This window comes from Myotis nattereri (genome assembly GCF_964212035.1).
Source record: "Myotis nattereri genome assembly, chromosome: 11".
In the NCBI taxonomy this organism is placed as follows: domain Eukaryota; kingdom Metazoa; phylum Chordata; class Mammalia; order Chiroptera; family Vespertilionidae; genus Myotis; species Myotis nattereri.
This window is the reverse complement of record NC_138086.1, coordinates 15,748,533-15,765,766: the sequence shown is the minus strand read 5'-3', so window position 1 is coordinate 15,765,766 and position 17,234 is coordinate 15,748,533. Positions and strand designations below refer to the sequence as shown.

General features: G+C 36.7%; 1 protein-coding gene across 4 annotated transcripts in view; it reads right to left on the bottom strand.

Annotated features, from left to right (window-relative positions):
• Positions 1-17,234, bottom strand: part of PTPRZ1 (protein tyrosine phosphatase receptor type Z1) — a 177,253-nt gene that overhangs the window by 23,832 nt on the left and 136,187 nt on the right. For 2 of the 4 annotated variants that reach the window (XM_081102311.1, XM_081102313.1), the window contains exons 13-17: positions 15,270-15,414; positions 6,063-6,154; positions 3,175-3,260; positions 424-444; positions 164-260 (exon numbers count right to left, since the gene is read on the bottom strand). In XM_081102311.1, coding sequence (XP_080958437.1) covers positions 164-260; positions 424-444; positions 3,175-3,260; positions 6,063-6,154; positions 15,270-15,414 — 441 coding nt within the window. The remainder of the gene's footprint in view (positions 1-163; positions 261-423; positions 445-3,174; positions 3,261-6,062; positions 6,155-15,269; positions 15,415-17,234) is intronic. The other 2 variants (XM_081102312.1, XM_081102314.1) reach the window with 1 other exon arrangement.

The window sequence follows — 17,234 nt, the reverse complement described above, 5'->3', positions numbered from 1 at the left end:
AGGGCCAGAAGGTTGAGAACCACCGATAACACATGTGTTATTCCCTGACATAAAGGCTTTGTAACAGTGACCACAGGTCTGCTGAGAAGACTTGAGGACATTGTTTAAGGGCATAGCAATGACAATGGTAGCCAAGCCAGAGCTGAGTGAAGGACATACTTACAGGCAACGATATTTACGTAGCGGTTCTTGTGCTTGTTGTCTGGGTGATTGGAGCTGTCTGCTGTGATACCTAAGTCAACAGTACAGCTCTGCACTTCCTGGAAAGAAATCGTAAGTGCAACATTTTCACACGTGTCCTTTCAGACAAAGGGCCTTAAAATATAATGAAGACAAAACAAACAAAATAGTCTATCCAAAAAAATTTTAGCATGTTACAACTATTTCTTGGCTAAGAGAAAATGCAGTGAAATAATGCCTTACCTGATAAAACTCTTTCAGTGTCTAATGAGGGAATGAATGCCAAAAAAGTAAAGAAATCAAATTCCACAGCACACGACAAATGAGAAAAAAAAGTGTTCATATTAGGTTTACAATGGAAAACTATGATCATGCAATAAATACATTTGTCAAATACAAAACAGAATGTTTCAAACAGTTACATGCAAATCAAAATTTCTAACAATTTGGAACTTTAAAATTATGTGAAAGGAAAAATTAACATTTTTAAAAAGGACAGTGGTAAAATAATATGATGGTTTTTTAAAAATTCAGGTGAGAAAGCCATCTATTTGATGACACATTTTGTCATATTAGGTAGATTTGCTAATATCCAAATATAATGCTATTTGATCACTGTAGCACTATTTGAAACTGTGAATTAGTGATACATATTTTTGTTTGAGTAATTTTAAAGAATAAAACACTTCCTATTAGGTGGTTTGAAATAGATTTAGGGTTACAAAATATTAAAAATCACCAAAACCTTTTTATCGTATATTCTAGGTCATTTTGAAACAAAAATTTAGATAGCATTACTTTCTATACACTGACCTCTTTTTAATTTAATCTTTAATGGGTATAGAAAGTTACTTCTGACAATTATCTTTAAAAAGGAGCTAAAATATTTTTCAGAGATATTTTCTAACTATATTAGTTTGGAATTAATTATTTAATATTAAAATAATGACATAAAAGCCTTACACTTTTTTGAGAAAGTATATAACCCAAATATGAACCTGATTAATCACAAATGGCCCAGCCTCTCTCCAGGTAAGCTTTTAATGTCTCTTTTGCAGCAAGTCATTCTGACTCTAGATTTAAAAACAATCTAATATTTAAAAGGTATAGCATTATTAGTTACTAAGCTAATTATTAAGTTAATGAAAAGTTTTCTTTCTTGAATCAAACTGTGAGTTAAAAGCAATGGAATTAAAAAACACATTCTGAGGTTATTAATTTCATTATTACAAATAGCATAGTAATATTTAAAATGATTTTATAGTTGTGAAAGTGATAAGTTTGCTTTTGCCCATATGCTATCAGCAACTTTATTATAAATTGTTTATTTTTCCTGATGGTTTTTAACATTCGGAAAATCAGACCTATCCTTGGCACATTCTCTCACTTTCAATTATGATTTTGTTTGAGGTGAGCCTGGTAGTTTCTATGAGTTAAAATCGGACCACTCAGTAACCTCTGTTAAATAAGAACAATTAATTTGACGTTTTAAATATGTAATTCTTTATATTATTCCGCTTTACTTAGTCATTATCTCACACTGATTTCTTATTCAAAGTCGCTATGGCTTGGGTTTTTTTAAGATTTGGTGAATTGCCTATTTTAAATTTAGTGAAACTACATTACTTTTCATTTCTATTTCTTTTGATTTCGTAAAGCTTTCTCATCTGTGGCATCTTCCTTCCCTAAATGCACCTTGGTTGGCGTGACTCCTGGGAAGCAGTTGCTGGGTGCAATGGAGAGAGTGGCACACCCTCTGATCAGGAGCAGAGCTGAAAGTGCTTTAAAGAGGGAGGTCCTTAGCCCGGCAGGTGTGGCTCAGTGGTTGAGCGCCGCCGACCTATGAACTAGGAGGCCACAGTACTATTCCCGGTCAGGGCACATGCCCGGGTTGTTGGCTGGATCCCCAGTGTGGGGTGTGCAGGAGGCAGCCGGTCAATGATTACCTCTCACCATTGATGTTTCTCTCTCTCTCTCTCTCTCTCTCTCTCTCTCTCTCTCTCTCTCTCTCCCTATCCTTTCCTCTCTCAAATCAATAAAAAAGTATATTTTTTTAAAAAAAGGTTCTTAGAGCACTTGGATATTCAGGAGGGAGACAGAAAAGCCACATAATGCTTCCTAGAGGGGGATGGGGGTGGTGGGGGAAGAGAGGGGAGAGGGGGGGCTGAAGATCCCTAGCTTTCTGGAATGGAAAGGACATGAACTTGAAAATCACAGACCTAGGTTTGAATCCCAGCCCTGCTATTTTAGTTATTAATTCACTTCTATGGAAACTGATTTCATCATCAATGTAAATAAAAGCAAATAACTTCTAGGGTTGGGTGAGGGCTGAATGTAGAGTCACCTAGTACAGTAAGTGACCCTATTTTGAAAAATCTGTAAACTGACAGTTCAATGGGCCATGATCAATTCACAGCAAATTTATCCGCCTCATCAAGAGTATTCTAAGGGATGTTACTAGAAAAATTTTCATTGATTGTAAATTTTAAATGCTTCTTAGAAATGTATATGTATATTTTTTTTAGAAATTGGGATGTTCCTTTGTATAATATTTATTATACCTGTATAATACGTGCTTCTGCATTTACAGTGCTGTGATATTTATAATTAACCATTTGTATATACTTTGGCTGAGAAGCATGAAATTTAGTCATTTAGGGTAATTTATGTAATTTAGGAAATTAAAAGGAATCAGTGTTACTAATGCCTATTACTTTTTAAAAAGAATGCTAGAGTTCTGTATTTTATGTGCTAGTATTAACTATGTTTTTTAAAAATGTTTCCACTAACATGACATGGCTTTTTAAAATGGAAAACCAATTTTCTAAATTATATGATAACCATACCACATCTCCTAAACACATATATGGAACTAATATTCTCACCAGAAGTCAAAATGGTTTCAATGTCATTAGGTCAAAAAATAGTCTACTGCTGAATCGTTTAAATTTGCTATTTTCCATATTACTTAACATAGACGTAGTAAAATCATACCTCGAATTCTTCAGTAAACCCACTACTTGCATGTAAGTCTGCAACATGCTTTGGAAAGTGCTTTATTGGAATTGCTCCAACATCATCTAAGTGAATAAAAAAAATGAGGTTGGAAAGGGTAATTCAACTTACATGAATGTGCTCCCATTATAAAGATTTATTGGTGGCTCCTTCTAAAACAACTTCAAAATTTAATTATTCTTATAACCCCAATGAAACATTTAGCAACACTTACCAATTTTCTCTATATTTCCTATCAATCATAATCTACATTTTAGAATTCTGACTAGATCAAGAATCTCTTTTCCTTTTATATTCCAAAGAGAAAAGAGTTCATTTTCAATGTTAAATTATAAATGCCACCAAAGCCTCACTTTTTATCAGTGAACTGCAACTCTTTATGGCTAACTTTCTTTAACATGAGTAGGAGTTGCATGTAAATTCTAGGGAAAAATGCAGAAACAATATACTTACAATTTTATCATGGACATGATATATAGTGCAATTTCAGTTTTTAAAAAATTGTATAGCTCAATGTCTTACAGTTAAATAGTAAGTTTTTTTACAGTTGAAAACATTTTTCCTTTATTTTATATGTAATAGAGAAGACTTATATGCAGACTGTTCATTAAAAATGATGTCAAAAATTTTGGGGACTTTTAATCTTTAGTGTTTCAAGAATTTTAACTTGAAAATATGCTATGGAAACAAACTCATCGTATCTTTGAGTTAATTGTGAAGAGGCCAAATTATTTCAACTGGCTCTATTTTTATTCCTGGAAAGACTTTCTTAGATTAAACATATTACTAGTTCACAGCATGCAATTTCACAAGTGATTTCTCTGACAAGGAAACATCAAACACATTTCACTGGAAACAGTTATTTACATCAACAGCTGTTCAAGCATCCAGGCCATTTAATATTTTTAAGCCTCAATTACCAAGAATTGGTTGGTTAAAAAAAAATTAGAATCCATCTGTTCTCTCTCTTCGATGAGTATACCTGAATACTAACATGGAATTAGCCAGTTAAGCTTAAGAAACTCTAGACAAAGGTGTAATTCCACCTTCACACCTACTGGAGGGTCTTGCCTGCAAGTAGCTTTTATAAGCAGATAAGGAAACAGAAATAATTTGTCACATCAAAATTGTTGGTTCTTTACTAAAGGTCCTTCCAATCCACTGATGCTATCTTGTACAGGTAACCTCTTCGCACAAGCAAACTGACTACTTTTTATTTACAATTAAGTTATTTTGCTAATTGCTTTTATGAATTGGTCTGCAAGTGAGACCAAAATATCTTTTTATTTTCTGATTTTATATGAAAATGCACATACTTGGGTGATCAGGAGTGCATTTTTGAGAGCTGAGCAGGGAAAAAAGAGGAGATGCCCTTGATCACTATTTTGAGAAGCAGAACAGGGATTTTGGCTTTCCTGAACAAGATCCTGATTTTGGATTTATTTTTTATATTGCTAATGATAACCTATGCTGGACTTTGGATAATATTATGGCTAATTTGCATACCCAGGCTAACAGGATATGTAGAAGAGGTAAGTTTGAAAGTGAAGGGAATCAAAATGCAATAGATAACAGAACTGAAAGTCACAAATCCCTTATATGTTCATGAGAAATGGTGCTGTCCTAACAAATACACAGTAGTTTAATACAAAGAGTTAAACAGAAATAAGACAGTAGCGGATTAAAGACATAGAGTTAATGAAAGAGGAAAAACAGTCGAAGATGTCTGACTCCTATGCTTGTTAAAAGTTACAAAGAAAATGCTTCTCTTTTTTCCTTTTATTTTTTAAATCCTGAGATTTCAGAAGGTAATATCAGGTAGAACTTGTGTCTTTAGCAGTAATATATGCAGTACCAGAAAATTTAAAAGGAGGCTTCTGTAAAATGGCCACGTGGATGAATTTTTCCTTTTGTTTTCCCTGATTTGGTGACTGTCCATGGCCTTATCTCACCTTCTATCTGTGCTTCCTCCATAGGCCACACATTTCTAGACAATTCCTTTTTTGTTATCTCTTTCATGCTGAGAGGTTGTACAATGGTAATAAAATAAGTGTCTGGGAATGTAGTCATAGTGTGAACTCTAGGGTCAATGGGTGTCTTAAATGACACTGGCTGATTCTTGCATAGTGTTAATCAGGCAAATTCTGATAAAAATAGTTGACTTTTTTTCTAACATAGTTAAGAAACCTTTTCCCACATAAATGCAGATGATCAGAAAGAACTAAAGATTCTCCTCATTTTTTTTAAAAAAATATACTTTATTGATTTTTTACAGAGAGCAAGGGAGAGGGATAGAAAGTTAGAAACATCGATGAGAGAGAAACATCAATCAGCTGCCTTCTGCACACTCCCCACTGGGGATGTGCCCGCAACCAAGATACATGCCCTTGACTGGAATCGAACCTGGGACCCTTGAGTCCACAGGCCGATGCTCTATCCACTGAGCCAAACTGGTTAGGGCAAGATTCTCCTCATTTTTGTTATTTTGTCCTATCCACCCTATTGCATTGGTTTAGTCCATTTTTGTAGTTTAGGTTTCCACTAAAGAAGCTGAAAGGACCCAAACTCAGCATTATTCTTAACTAATATGTTATTGCTATAAGTGCTATGTTCTTTAACATAGTACATCTGAACGATTATAAGCTATTTTCCCACATCCTATGTATGGCTAAGAATGTTCAAAATTTCTGAGAACAAGTTATACAACTGGATGCCTGATACATGATGTAATACATATTTTGGGCAACACAGATGTTTACTAAAGTATATTATAGGCATTTGCAAAGTACAATAAGGACAACCCTTCCAGCATTTTGCTTTGCATTCAACACCAACCAGCTACGCATGGTCATACGTTAAGCTATTACCTGAAACTGGAAAGACAGGTGTTGGAGGTGTGGATATTACTCTGGGGGAAGTACTGTCTTCCAAGTAAAAGTGTGCAGTCTGGAAACATTTCCTGGAAGGGAAAGAAAGCAATTTAAACTACCAGCTGCCTCAGAGAATGAGACGATTTCTGACCTGCTTAAAAGTCATGACAGAAATCTTCAGAAACAAAACATAAGGGGAAATCTGTATCAATTCTTATGAAACACAAAGTATTGGAGCAATTTATGGCCTCCAAATTTATCTCAGTTTTATGTGCCAGATGCAGAAGAGCAAGTGGGTATCGGACTTGCTGAAAGCAGAGATGGTATTTGAAGTTGTCGCTGAAGTGGTAGCTTTGCAGAGGTCGAATGTCTTAACACCCTAGTTACTCTTCCACTGTTTGTACCTTGGATAGGCCCACAGTGGAAAAGAGCCTGTCCAAAGCTATTTTCACTCAACATTTCAGTGACCAGGCCCGTCCGAGCCCATTCAGCCGCTAGCAAAAGGCAGCAAGCTATGATTGTGTGGAAACAAAATTCCACAGTGGTAACATTTTGATGAAAAAAGAAGTCAGCTTTATACTGTATGATAATGCACTGATGACAGAACAGAGTGAGGAAATAATGAGCATGTAACCAAAAACAGGGGTGATTTTCTTCCCAACAGATGCTAGCCTTGTTGATGAGGGTTTTGAGAATAAACATATTTGGAATCAACGATAGCTATAACCTACAATGTCACCTGCATCTATTTCTATTCAGATAATAAGAGTAACATCTGGTAAGAACACACTACAAACTACTGAGAAGAGCAAAGAACCAACTGCTGCTATAAATGAATGCAAAACATGCTTAATTTAAAAATTTAGATAATTAAAACTGCTAATGACACTCTTTGATGTGGGTCATTTAATTTATTTGAAGTATTATTCATGAGTGGTTAAGTTTATTTTGAATAAATGCCAATCTCATTTTCCACTTAAAAGCTTCAAGCTACAAGATATTTATCCTAAAAAACTCTAACATAACATTTGTTCTTCCATGACACACCTACATTTTTTAAAATTTTTTAAAAATATTTTTTATTGATTTTTTTACAGAGAGGAAGGGAGAGACATAGAGAGTTAGAAACATTGATGAGAGAGAAACATCGATCAGCTGCCTCCTGCACACCTCCTACTGGGGATGTGCCCGCAACCAAGGTACATGCCCTTGAATCGAACCTGGGACCTTTCAGTCCGCAGGCCAATGCTCTATCCACTGAGCCAAACAGGTTAGGGCCACACCTACATTTTTTCAGCAATCAGTCCTCTGCATAAATTCTTCAATGGCTTCCCAATAGAATGGTTTTCAATTATTTCAGGAAAGACTAAAGACCCTTCATGATTTGGTCCCTTACCTACTTCAACTCTCTCATCTCCTTTAACTCCTTCCCTTACTCAATGGGCTCTAGTCCTCATGGCTCCTCTCTTTCTCCCTGGAGGAGGCCCTGTTAGTACCATCTCAAGCCCTTGGCTCTTGCTGTTGCCTCCGGCCACCTTCCTCTTCCCCATCAGTTTTGCATCGGTGCAAAAGCCACTTCCTCTGAGAGTCCTTCTTTGACCATGCTAGCTAAAAATACCAGCCTAGCCCACCAAGTTACTATTCTCTGCCCTTTGTTTGCTTTGTGGCACTTAGCACTGTGTGATACCTTATCTATGTACCTGTTCATTTGCCTTATATGTTTTTAGCTGGTCCCCCCTCATCAGAATGTAAGTCCCACTAAGGCAAAGTACTTTGTCTTAATCAGTGCAGTGTCAGTCCTCAGTGCTAAGAACAGCTCTGGCATGTGCAGGTGCCCTCAGATATTTGTTCAATGAATTCACTGCTATCCGTATGAGTCACATAACATTATATAGTTTATTTGTAACCTTCATGTCACAAGAAAAAAATTCAAAAGCAACGATGTGCATTGCAAAACCTAGCCCTCTGCTGCAATGCTATAAGTCTTTGATAATGAAACCTGTGAGAACATAGATAATGGAGAGAACACAAGAATGGCTTCAAAAGCGAGCAGATGGTGCAAGAGGAAGATGAGTGGATGTAGACTCAAATGACAAAGGGATCCTGTTCACATCTGGAAAGTGCAGTAGATATGGCAGATCAATGAAGAATGGAGGGATGAGGGCCAGCCTATATAATAAAAGCCTAATATGCTAAGTATCTGACTATTCGTTCAACCATTCGACCAGTTGCTATGATGTGCACTGACTACCAGGGAGCAGATGCTCTGACCTGTAAGTTAGCTTGCTGCTGGGGTCTGGCAGATCGGGACTGGGTGAGACAGGCTGGACACGCCCTAGAGCCCTCCTGAAGTCCCTCCCCAGCCCTGATTGTGCACTGGTGGGGTCCCTTGGCCTTGCCTGCACCTTATCCCAATCCAGGACCCCTCGGGGGATGTAGGAAAGCTGGTTTCAACCTGATCCCCGCAGGTCAGGCCGAGGGATCCCAGCGGTGCACGAATCTGTGCACTGGGCCTCTAGTAGGTCTCATGATAAAGCAACCATCCCCTAGCCCAGCCGTGGGCAAACTACGGCCCGCGGGCTGGATCCGGCCCGTTTGAAATGAATAAAACTAAAAAAAAAAAAAAAGACCGTACCCTTTTATGTAATGATGTTTACTTTGAATTTATATTAGTTCACACAAACACTCCATCCATGCTTTTGTTCCGGCCCTCCAGTCCAGTTTAAGAACCCATTGTGGCCCTCGAGTCAAAAAGTTTGCCCACCCCTGGCCCTAGCCGGATAGCTCAGCTGGTTAGAAGATTTCCCAGATACACCAAGGTATTGGGCTCAATCCCTGGTCAGGGCACATACAAGGAGCAACCAATGAATGTGTAAAAAAGTGGAACAACAAATTGATGTTTCTCTCTCTCAAATCAACCAACCAACCAATCAATCAATAAAGAAATGATCCTATTGAAATACCACATTTGAATAGAATTGAAAGCAGACTGGAGCAGAAACCACAGGGAAAATTTGGCTTATCTTTGCAACCACAGATGTAGCATATTCTGAAACTGGGTTAGATACTTGCTTTTAAGATCACGGAGTACAGTCTCTTTCATTCCTCTAAAATAAGGTTACACAAGCAGGTAAAAGGGTTTGTATTCACTTTTCAATGAATCTTAAAGCTATAAAATGCATGAAGAGACAGTGCAATATAGCAGCTGATACAAGAATCTCTTCTACAGCATCTTTGACACATAAAGAAGGCCCAGTCTGAATGCCTTCAGTAACAAGGAGCTCACTTCTTTTTATCATCTTTAGTTGCTCGCTATTTTTTTTCTCACACTACTTCAAAGCTCATTCCCTTCTAAGTGTCTCCAAATGGTATCAAAGGGGAGGCCTTCCTGTCCCACTGTTGTGCCTCTTACTGTTGAAATTGTTCTTGTATCAACCCAAAACTCAGTCTCTCTATTCCTTTAACACACTGGCTCTAGTTCTGTATGTTACAGATTTTCAGATTATGGTACCCAGTATCTTACAATATGTATACCCTATCTACCTATGGTCCTCACCTTTTTTGACATTTCTACTCTAATAATGCTAACAAGTTACAGATCATTGAACACGCCCTTTTCTGACCTAACTCAGTATTTCTCCTCCCAGCTTTAAACATTATTCTCCTTCTGATCAAATGCCTCTCTTACTGATATGCCAGGCAAGCGCTGTCTCCTTCAAGACCGCTCAGTGGCATCTTCCCCGGGAAAACATTCTCTTGCTGTCTGAGCAGACTCTAGCACTCAGTTACTCTGTTCCCACTTCACCTAATACAAACCTCCATTCACAATCACCTTTACTTGATTTAAAAAATATGCTTAATTAATCCTGACCATCACCTCACTGGACATTATTCTCCATTATTTTATTTTAAATTCTCTTCTTAATTGGTGGTTAGAGTAATTACTTTGCAATATATTTATTTTGTGCCATGCCATATATATTTAAAGATAGGAATTATGTAGACTCAACTCTTTCTTTTTTTAAAAATTGATTTTAGAGAGGAAGGAAAGGAAGAGATAGAAACATCAATGATGAGAGAGAATCATTGATTGGCTGCCTCCTGCATGCCCCCCAGTGGGGATTGAGCCTGCAACCCAGGCATGAGACCTTGACCGGAATCGAACCCGGGACCCTTCAGTTCGCAGGCCGATGCTCTATCCACTGAGCCAAACCAGCTAGGGATACACTCAACTTTTAATACAGTGCCTGGAGTACCACAGGTATTAAAAATTGAATGATTAGATGGATTTTCAGGAGCAAGTAAATCCACCAATCATAAATTAGTTTACAGCTGCATTCTAAAGTCTCTTATCTACCCAAGCCCCAAATGGGATAACTTAAAAATCTCAAAGCACTTGGGAGGGAGAGGTGTAGTATATAGCTAGAGAAAGATGAATGCATGGATGGATGAATGGATGGACAAACAGAAAGAGCTTGTCTCTGAGAAAATGGGAAGAAGATAGCATATCATAAAATAGAAAAGATAAATTAAAACACATTGGTACTGACGTTTAACATGTTACTACTGTTCATTGTAGTATCTGGGTAAATACCAACTCTACTTTTTTTAGCAAAAGAACCTTGTAAGTAGGAAAATCATACCAAAAAGCCTGTAAGTGGGAAATATTAAAACAGTGCAGGATAAATTCTGGATGAAGGGCATTTGTATATTGCTACTAGGTAATCTTACCTAGGAAGTGACATTCTACCTAAAAGGCAGCACGGTACTGGGAGGCCTCTATTCTGGGGTGGTAGCTCCCCTCAATGGCCTACAAACTTAAATTTAAGATGAAGAGAGAATTCGAAATGCTTTTCTTCCCACTCCCACCAGTCAAAACAATGTGTCTATGGCAAGTTCTTTTCTACACTGCTTTTAATGAATGCTGTTTTGTTGAATATAACTTTGGCGTTTCGTTTTTTTTAAAAATTCTAACTACTAAAAAAGCTCTAAAAAAATTTACCCCTGGTCTTTTTAAAAAGAACTTTTTGACTATCTTCCTTATCAAAGTAATTTTGCATCTTTGAAATTTACAACTTGGCTTATGTAAATTATACCTTAAAACATCTGGAAAATAATTTCCAGGCATATTATTTAATGTATGACAAGACACTATCTATAGTCCATCTGTTCTGTATAAGCAATGACTGTCTTCACGTCTATGTGCTAAGTGTTGATCACTGTGTCTCCTGCTAATTATCACTCAGCCATGATGAAAAAGTGATGACTGTTTTAAACTTGCAGACATAGGCCCTATCAATCAACGTTAATCTGATTATTCAATTTACACCTTTTCATCACAGTAAGTATTTAGAATTAAAAACTCAACATTTGTAATTATTATTCCATTTTTTAGATCCTTATACAAATAGGAAACACTATCCATCCCTCATGCTGTATTCATGACAGAACCCAAAAGGGCTGACTGAAATCTGTACGGTAATCTAGTGAAACTTCCCTGCAAATGGTAAAAAGAGAAAACTAATTCTGAGGTGGGTGAGTGAGGTGCCCAAGGCCATAAAACAAATGCCAGGATGAACTGGGAAAGGGACCCAAATTTTATCACCTCTAATTTATTCTGTCTTCCTGCTACAACATCTTTTCTCTCAAGGTTTGCACAAAACATAGGGGACCACCTTGAGTTAGGTAAATTAGACAAAAGAGAGGATTTAGCATAACACTCTGAGGTTATATTTTTCTCCTAAAAACTAGGCTAGAAAAATGTTTAAATATGTAAATTTGGAAACACATATAAGGGCCATTGGGACCCTTGGTATGATTTAAAAAATATTTTTATTGATTTCAGAGAAGAAGGGGGAGAGAGAGAGATAGGAACATCAATAATGAGAGAGAATTATTGATTAGCTGGGGATGGAGCCTGCAACCTAGGCATGTGCCCTGACCGGGAATGGAACCATGACCTCCTGGTTCATAGGTCGATGCTCAACTACTGAGCCATGCCAGCTGGGCCGGTATGATTTTTAACCTTCCCACAGGCTGTAGTTTCCAGGAAGGCCTAAAAAGTTTCCAAATTGACTAGTGGAATTATATTGTTCACAAATGCATCTACATTGGAATTTGGGTAATTGACACAAACCTTGAAGAATATACTAACACTGGCATTTTGTAATTTAGCAAATGACACCCCTACTGTATTATTGATCTAAAAGATTACATTTCGCCCTAACCGGTTTGGCTCAGTGGATAGAGCGTCGGCCTTTGGACTGAAAAGTCCTGGGTTCGATTCCAGTCAAGGGCATGTACCTTGGTTGTGGGCACATCCCGTGCAGGAGGCAGCCGATCGATGTTTCTCTCTCATCGATGTTTCTAGCTCTCTATCCCTCTCCCTTCCTCTCTGTAAAAAATCAATAAAATATATTTTAAAAAAAAAGAAAAAAAAAAGATTACATTTCAAAGAGATTTAACTTCACATGGATGTGAGTAGAACAGCTATGTCAAGTTCTGAAATGGGTAAGTCAAAGTAGCAAACTTTATCAAAACATTTGATAGCTGGATATAAAATATACACATAAAGCCCAGCTGGTTTGGCTCAGTGGAAAGAGCATCAGCCTGCAGACTGAAGGGTCCCTGGTTCGATTCTGGTCAAGGGCACATGCCCAGGTTGCGGGCTCGATCCTTGGTAGCGGGCATGCAGGAGGCAGCCAATCAATGACTCTCTATCATCATTGATGTTTCTATCTCCCTCTCCCTTACTCTCTCTGAAACCAATAAATATATTAAAAACAAAACAAAACACATAAAACCATCAGAGTGTTAATGCACTCTCTATTCAGGGTACATCACGTGTTATTTGTGAAGAAATGAGAAACATCTTATTGGTGAAAGTTAAATTAATATTGTTCAACTTGTAATTTTATATTTTTCCCCTGCATGATACAGATGGAATGACCCATTATTAATTGAAGATAAAAAAACACTCCAAAATTTAATTTTCTATGAAATACCAAATCGTATTGAAATAAGAGTAATTTTCAGATTTGTAGAAAATAAACTTAAAATATTAAGTAAGAGATTAGAAGACTCATAATACTTATTTCAATCTTATAACTCTAAACTATCTGACATCTTTATTGGAACTTTTTACTAGCACTATTTGCTATAAAGTAAAATTAGGTCCTGCTTTCCATCTTATTTTAAATTTGTTTAACTCCAATTCCCAATAAGTCTAAAAACTGGTTTGGCAGGGGAAATATGATTAGCTATAAATAAGTCATTTAAATAAATATGGTATCAATGTTGGTAAGAAGGAAGAAAAACAATATGAATTCTTGTTGAGCAAACATGTATGAATTCTGTACTGTGATCTCGGGCCTCTGCAGAGCATGGGATCTTCTGGAAAAAGAGTCATTGGCAACTACAGAACTTACTGAAGAAAGCAGCTTTGTTTGATTCATGTTGTGGACAAAATAGGCACCTAACCCATGTACAATAACAGAAGCATGATCTGTTCTCCACATTCTGCAGTCTACTCTGTTTTGAAAGGAAATCAGGTATAAAATACAGTTGGCCTTGAAAACATTCTACCATAGCCAACCAATGTCATGCAACCACATGCTTCAGATACTCAAGTCATCCTGCTTCCAGTCTTGCCTCCTGCCTGCAATGCCCTTCTCCTTTATCTTTATCTCCACCTGCTTCTTCTTTTCTTTTCTTTTTTTTTTTTTTTTTTTTTTTTTTTACAAAGCCTTGTGAGGGCTTTCTAAATTTTTTTTTATTAACATATTTTTATTGATTTCAGAGAGGAAGGGAGAGATCGAAACATCAATGATGAGAGAGAATCACTGATAGGCTGCCTCCTGTATGCCCCACATGTGCCCTGACCAGGAATCAGACCGTGACCTCCTGGTTCATCGGTCAACACTCAACCACTGAGCCACGTTGGCCAGGCCTATCTCCACCTGAATCCCGTCCAGCTCGAGCACTATATTACATTTGCCTGCCACTTCTGGCCTGTCAAGATCCTGTGTTCTCTTTTAGCTTTAGCTCTTTAGCTCTTTTAGACCATTTTAGCTTTACAGATATCAGCTGCCATGCATGCACTTTTATAATATTTTATGTATTTTCATGGAAAATTACTTCTCCTCAATGAGCATAAATTTCTTGACAGAACTGACTGTCATTCATTCATTTAAAAATATTCTCCCGTAGTTGTTACCTTAGGTACATGGAAAATAGTCAATATTTTTGAAATAGCAAATATTTTTCAATAAAATGAGAATATACTTTGGGATAACACATAAAGAATGGTAATATGGATTTATAGCAAAATGTTGTAACCAAAAAGGAGTTAATTATAGATCTGCTGAACAAAATGCTCTTTGAAAACAGAATTAAAAAGTACTAAGCTAGGCCCTTTACTTGGTTTACAGGCATGGTTCTCCTTATCATTATGAAGCTCTTGTTCACTAACTGACACAATCAGAACAGCTGTCCGGACTGAACTGTGTCCATGTAAACTCACTAATTTGCTTTGTGTTGATCTTGCTATAGGATGGGAAGCTTATGATGGCTACAATTTCCCTGTCTTTTAAAGATTTTAGCAGGTTATTGGTGGGAATGAAGCAAAATTTCATCCTCAAGGCAAATTATAATATATTTTCAAATACCATGGGTCTTTATATGGTCATTAATTTAAATTTATATTTTAATTGCTTGAATTTTACTTTTATATATGGGGTATTTTTTTTTTTTTTTAGTATGCAGTTGATATGCATCTTGTGCAAAATCCAATAATTAAAAAACTACTTTTTACTATGTCAAAAATTATGTATTCTTAAGTACTAACTTTAAAAATTATAACAGTAGGAGCACTGAAGCTGAGAAGGTTATAATCATGTTAAATGTTATGTTAAGGTTTGAATGTTAAATATGAAAGTATAACTGTAAAAGTACTGCATTATAATAACTTAAGCCAAAGGTCCTCCATTTTACCTTTCATTGTTTGATTGAAGTATGAAGAATAATCAAATTTTTCATTATTATGACTCTGGATTCAAAAATTAATCTCATTCATAGTACCTGGATAAGTTAATGGTAGCTCTCAAGTATAAAGAATTTGAATGTGCTTTGACAAACTTTCAGGTAAAAACAAGGCAAAAATCTGAGCTTTATGAAATACATCTCCAAAGAAAGCACTCAACTTACCTCCAATAGATGAGAATACCCACAAGAACCACTAGACAGATAAAAGTCAGGGCTGACACGATCACAAGGGGTATAACTGCCTTCTTTTCGGATTCCAACCCCTCAGCTAGACCAATACGAGACTCATGGCTACTATTACTGGCCTCTGTAGTCGGAGAAAATGAAGAGAGTTGATATTTAAATTTAAAGGAAAGTTACAACATTTTCAATCAAATAATTGCTATTTTCAATCATAAACAATTGCAAATAATTGCTTACCTTTAAAATTTTGACTCTATGATGCAAAGAATGTTTATGACTATAAGCCAATTTAAGTAAACCAAAATCTAAAAAGAAGGCAGGCAATCAGACCTGAAGAACTATAATATCCTAACAGAGATTGGCTCCCAGGTAGCGGAGCTATGGCAAGCGTGAGCATAATACTGCCTTGAGAAGACTGTTAACAGGAAAATGGAAGCATTAAAATAAGAAGGCTATCCAGCTTTGAAATAAAACAATCAGGAAAACAACGCTACTTACTGAATCACCATATAAAATCTTGATTTTCCAAAATTAATTTTAAAAGAATCGTTTTTAATCCTGCAGTTAGGTAAATAATTAGGAGCAGTTAGTCATTTCATTCAAAGAGAATCTTAGGACAACCGTTCTTACATTAAGGTAAGTCTTCATGAAGATAACAACGATTTAAAATTTAAATGCAGGGTGCTTTAAAAATGTTATTTTGAATATCCTTCTTATCACATGTTTCTCTATCAAAAATAAAAATACTACTGCACATGAATGGAAGGACTACATAGGTCTAAGAAATTCTTTTCAAATATGCCAATGTAAATTATGAAAAAGGTTAAATCCTCTCCTTGGGTTCATTTTAAAAGGTGACAAGTGAGTATTTTTGTGAGCAAGCAGGTGTGTCCTTGTTCTAGCACTTTCAAAATCACTGCCACTGGCGCTGTCCTTCCAAGTTTTTACGGGGCGGGGGGGGGGGGGGGGGGTCAGTGGCCAGGCACCATCGTCCCTTCCGCTCTGCGGTGTGCGCAGTGGGAGACAAAGGCGCCTGAACAGAACCGTGCTACCACAATGACAGGCTGACAGCACCACCTGTCTACCTGGAGGAGTTTATTAAGAACTACATTTACTTTCTCCGGGAGCGTCTCCATTGCTTCCTACACAAATGGCACACCTGGTGCTGTTACACTAAGTAAGTACCTCGCCATTAGTGACATGAGACAAAGGGATTCAATGGAAATTGAAATATTTTGAGAGTGATATACATTCATAAGCAAAATATAGCTAGTGCAGAGAACTTAAGATGTAAAATGATAGCTCCCTTCTGTAACTGGATGATGCAAAAAGGGCCAAAATTTTAATCTACTCACACAGATCCAAGGCATAGAAATGATACTCAAATTTCCCAAAATGTTTGTTCTTACAATTTATAAATGCATTTTCTAAAAAAAAAAAATAAAAATAGTGGAATTCAAGGATGTGCCGAAAAATCATAAAATGGAAAAGTGGAAATATTGTAAGTCAACTGACACTTGCGCTGTAGTTAATATTCTGTGAGAGAAGTCCACGTATACTTTCTACTTCACTAACCATGTGCTCTGGCAGTTACGTATATGGCGAGGCTCATTTAGAAAATAAATTAATCTGATGATGAATCCTTTACAATATCTCTATGAAATTTACAAAAGCACCTTATTTTATTGTCTTTACATTTTTTCTGCTGTAACTATCATGATCTAAATGGAAAATCTGTGGGTAATAAATTAAACCACCACTTAGCAAAGTTCCTGGTACCTAGTAATTACAAAGGGTGGTTAATACTATCTGTGTCTGTTATTCTCGAAGTGCAGCCCTTAGTGGCATTGGATCCCCTGAAATTTGTTAAAAATGAAAAATTGGGGCCTACCCCTACATTTACTGAAACTCAGTGGTGCCCTGGCCGGGTAGCTCCGTTGGTTA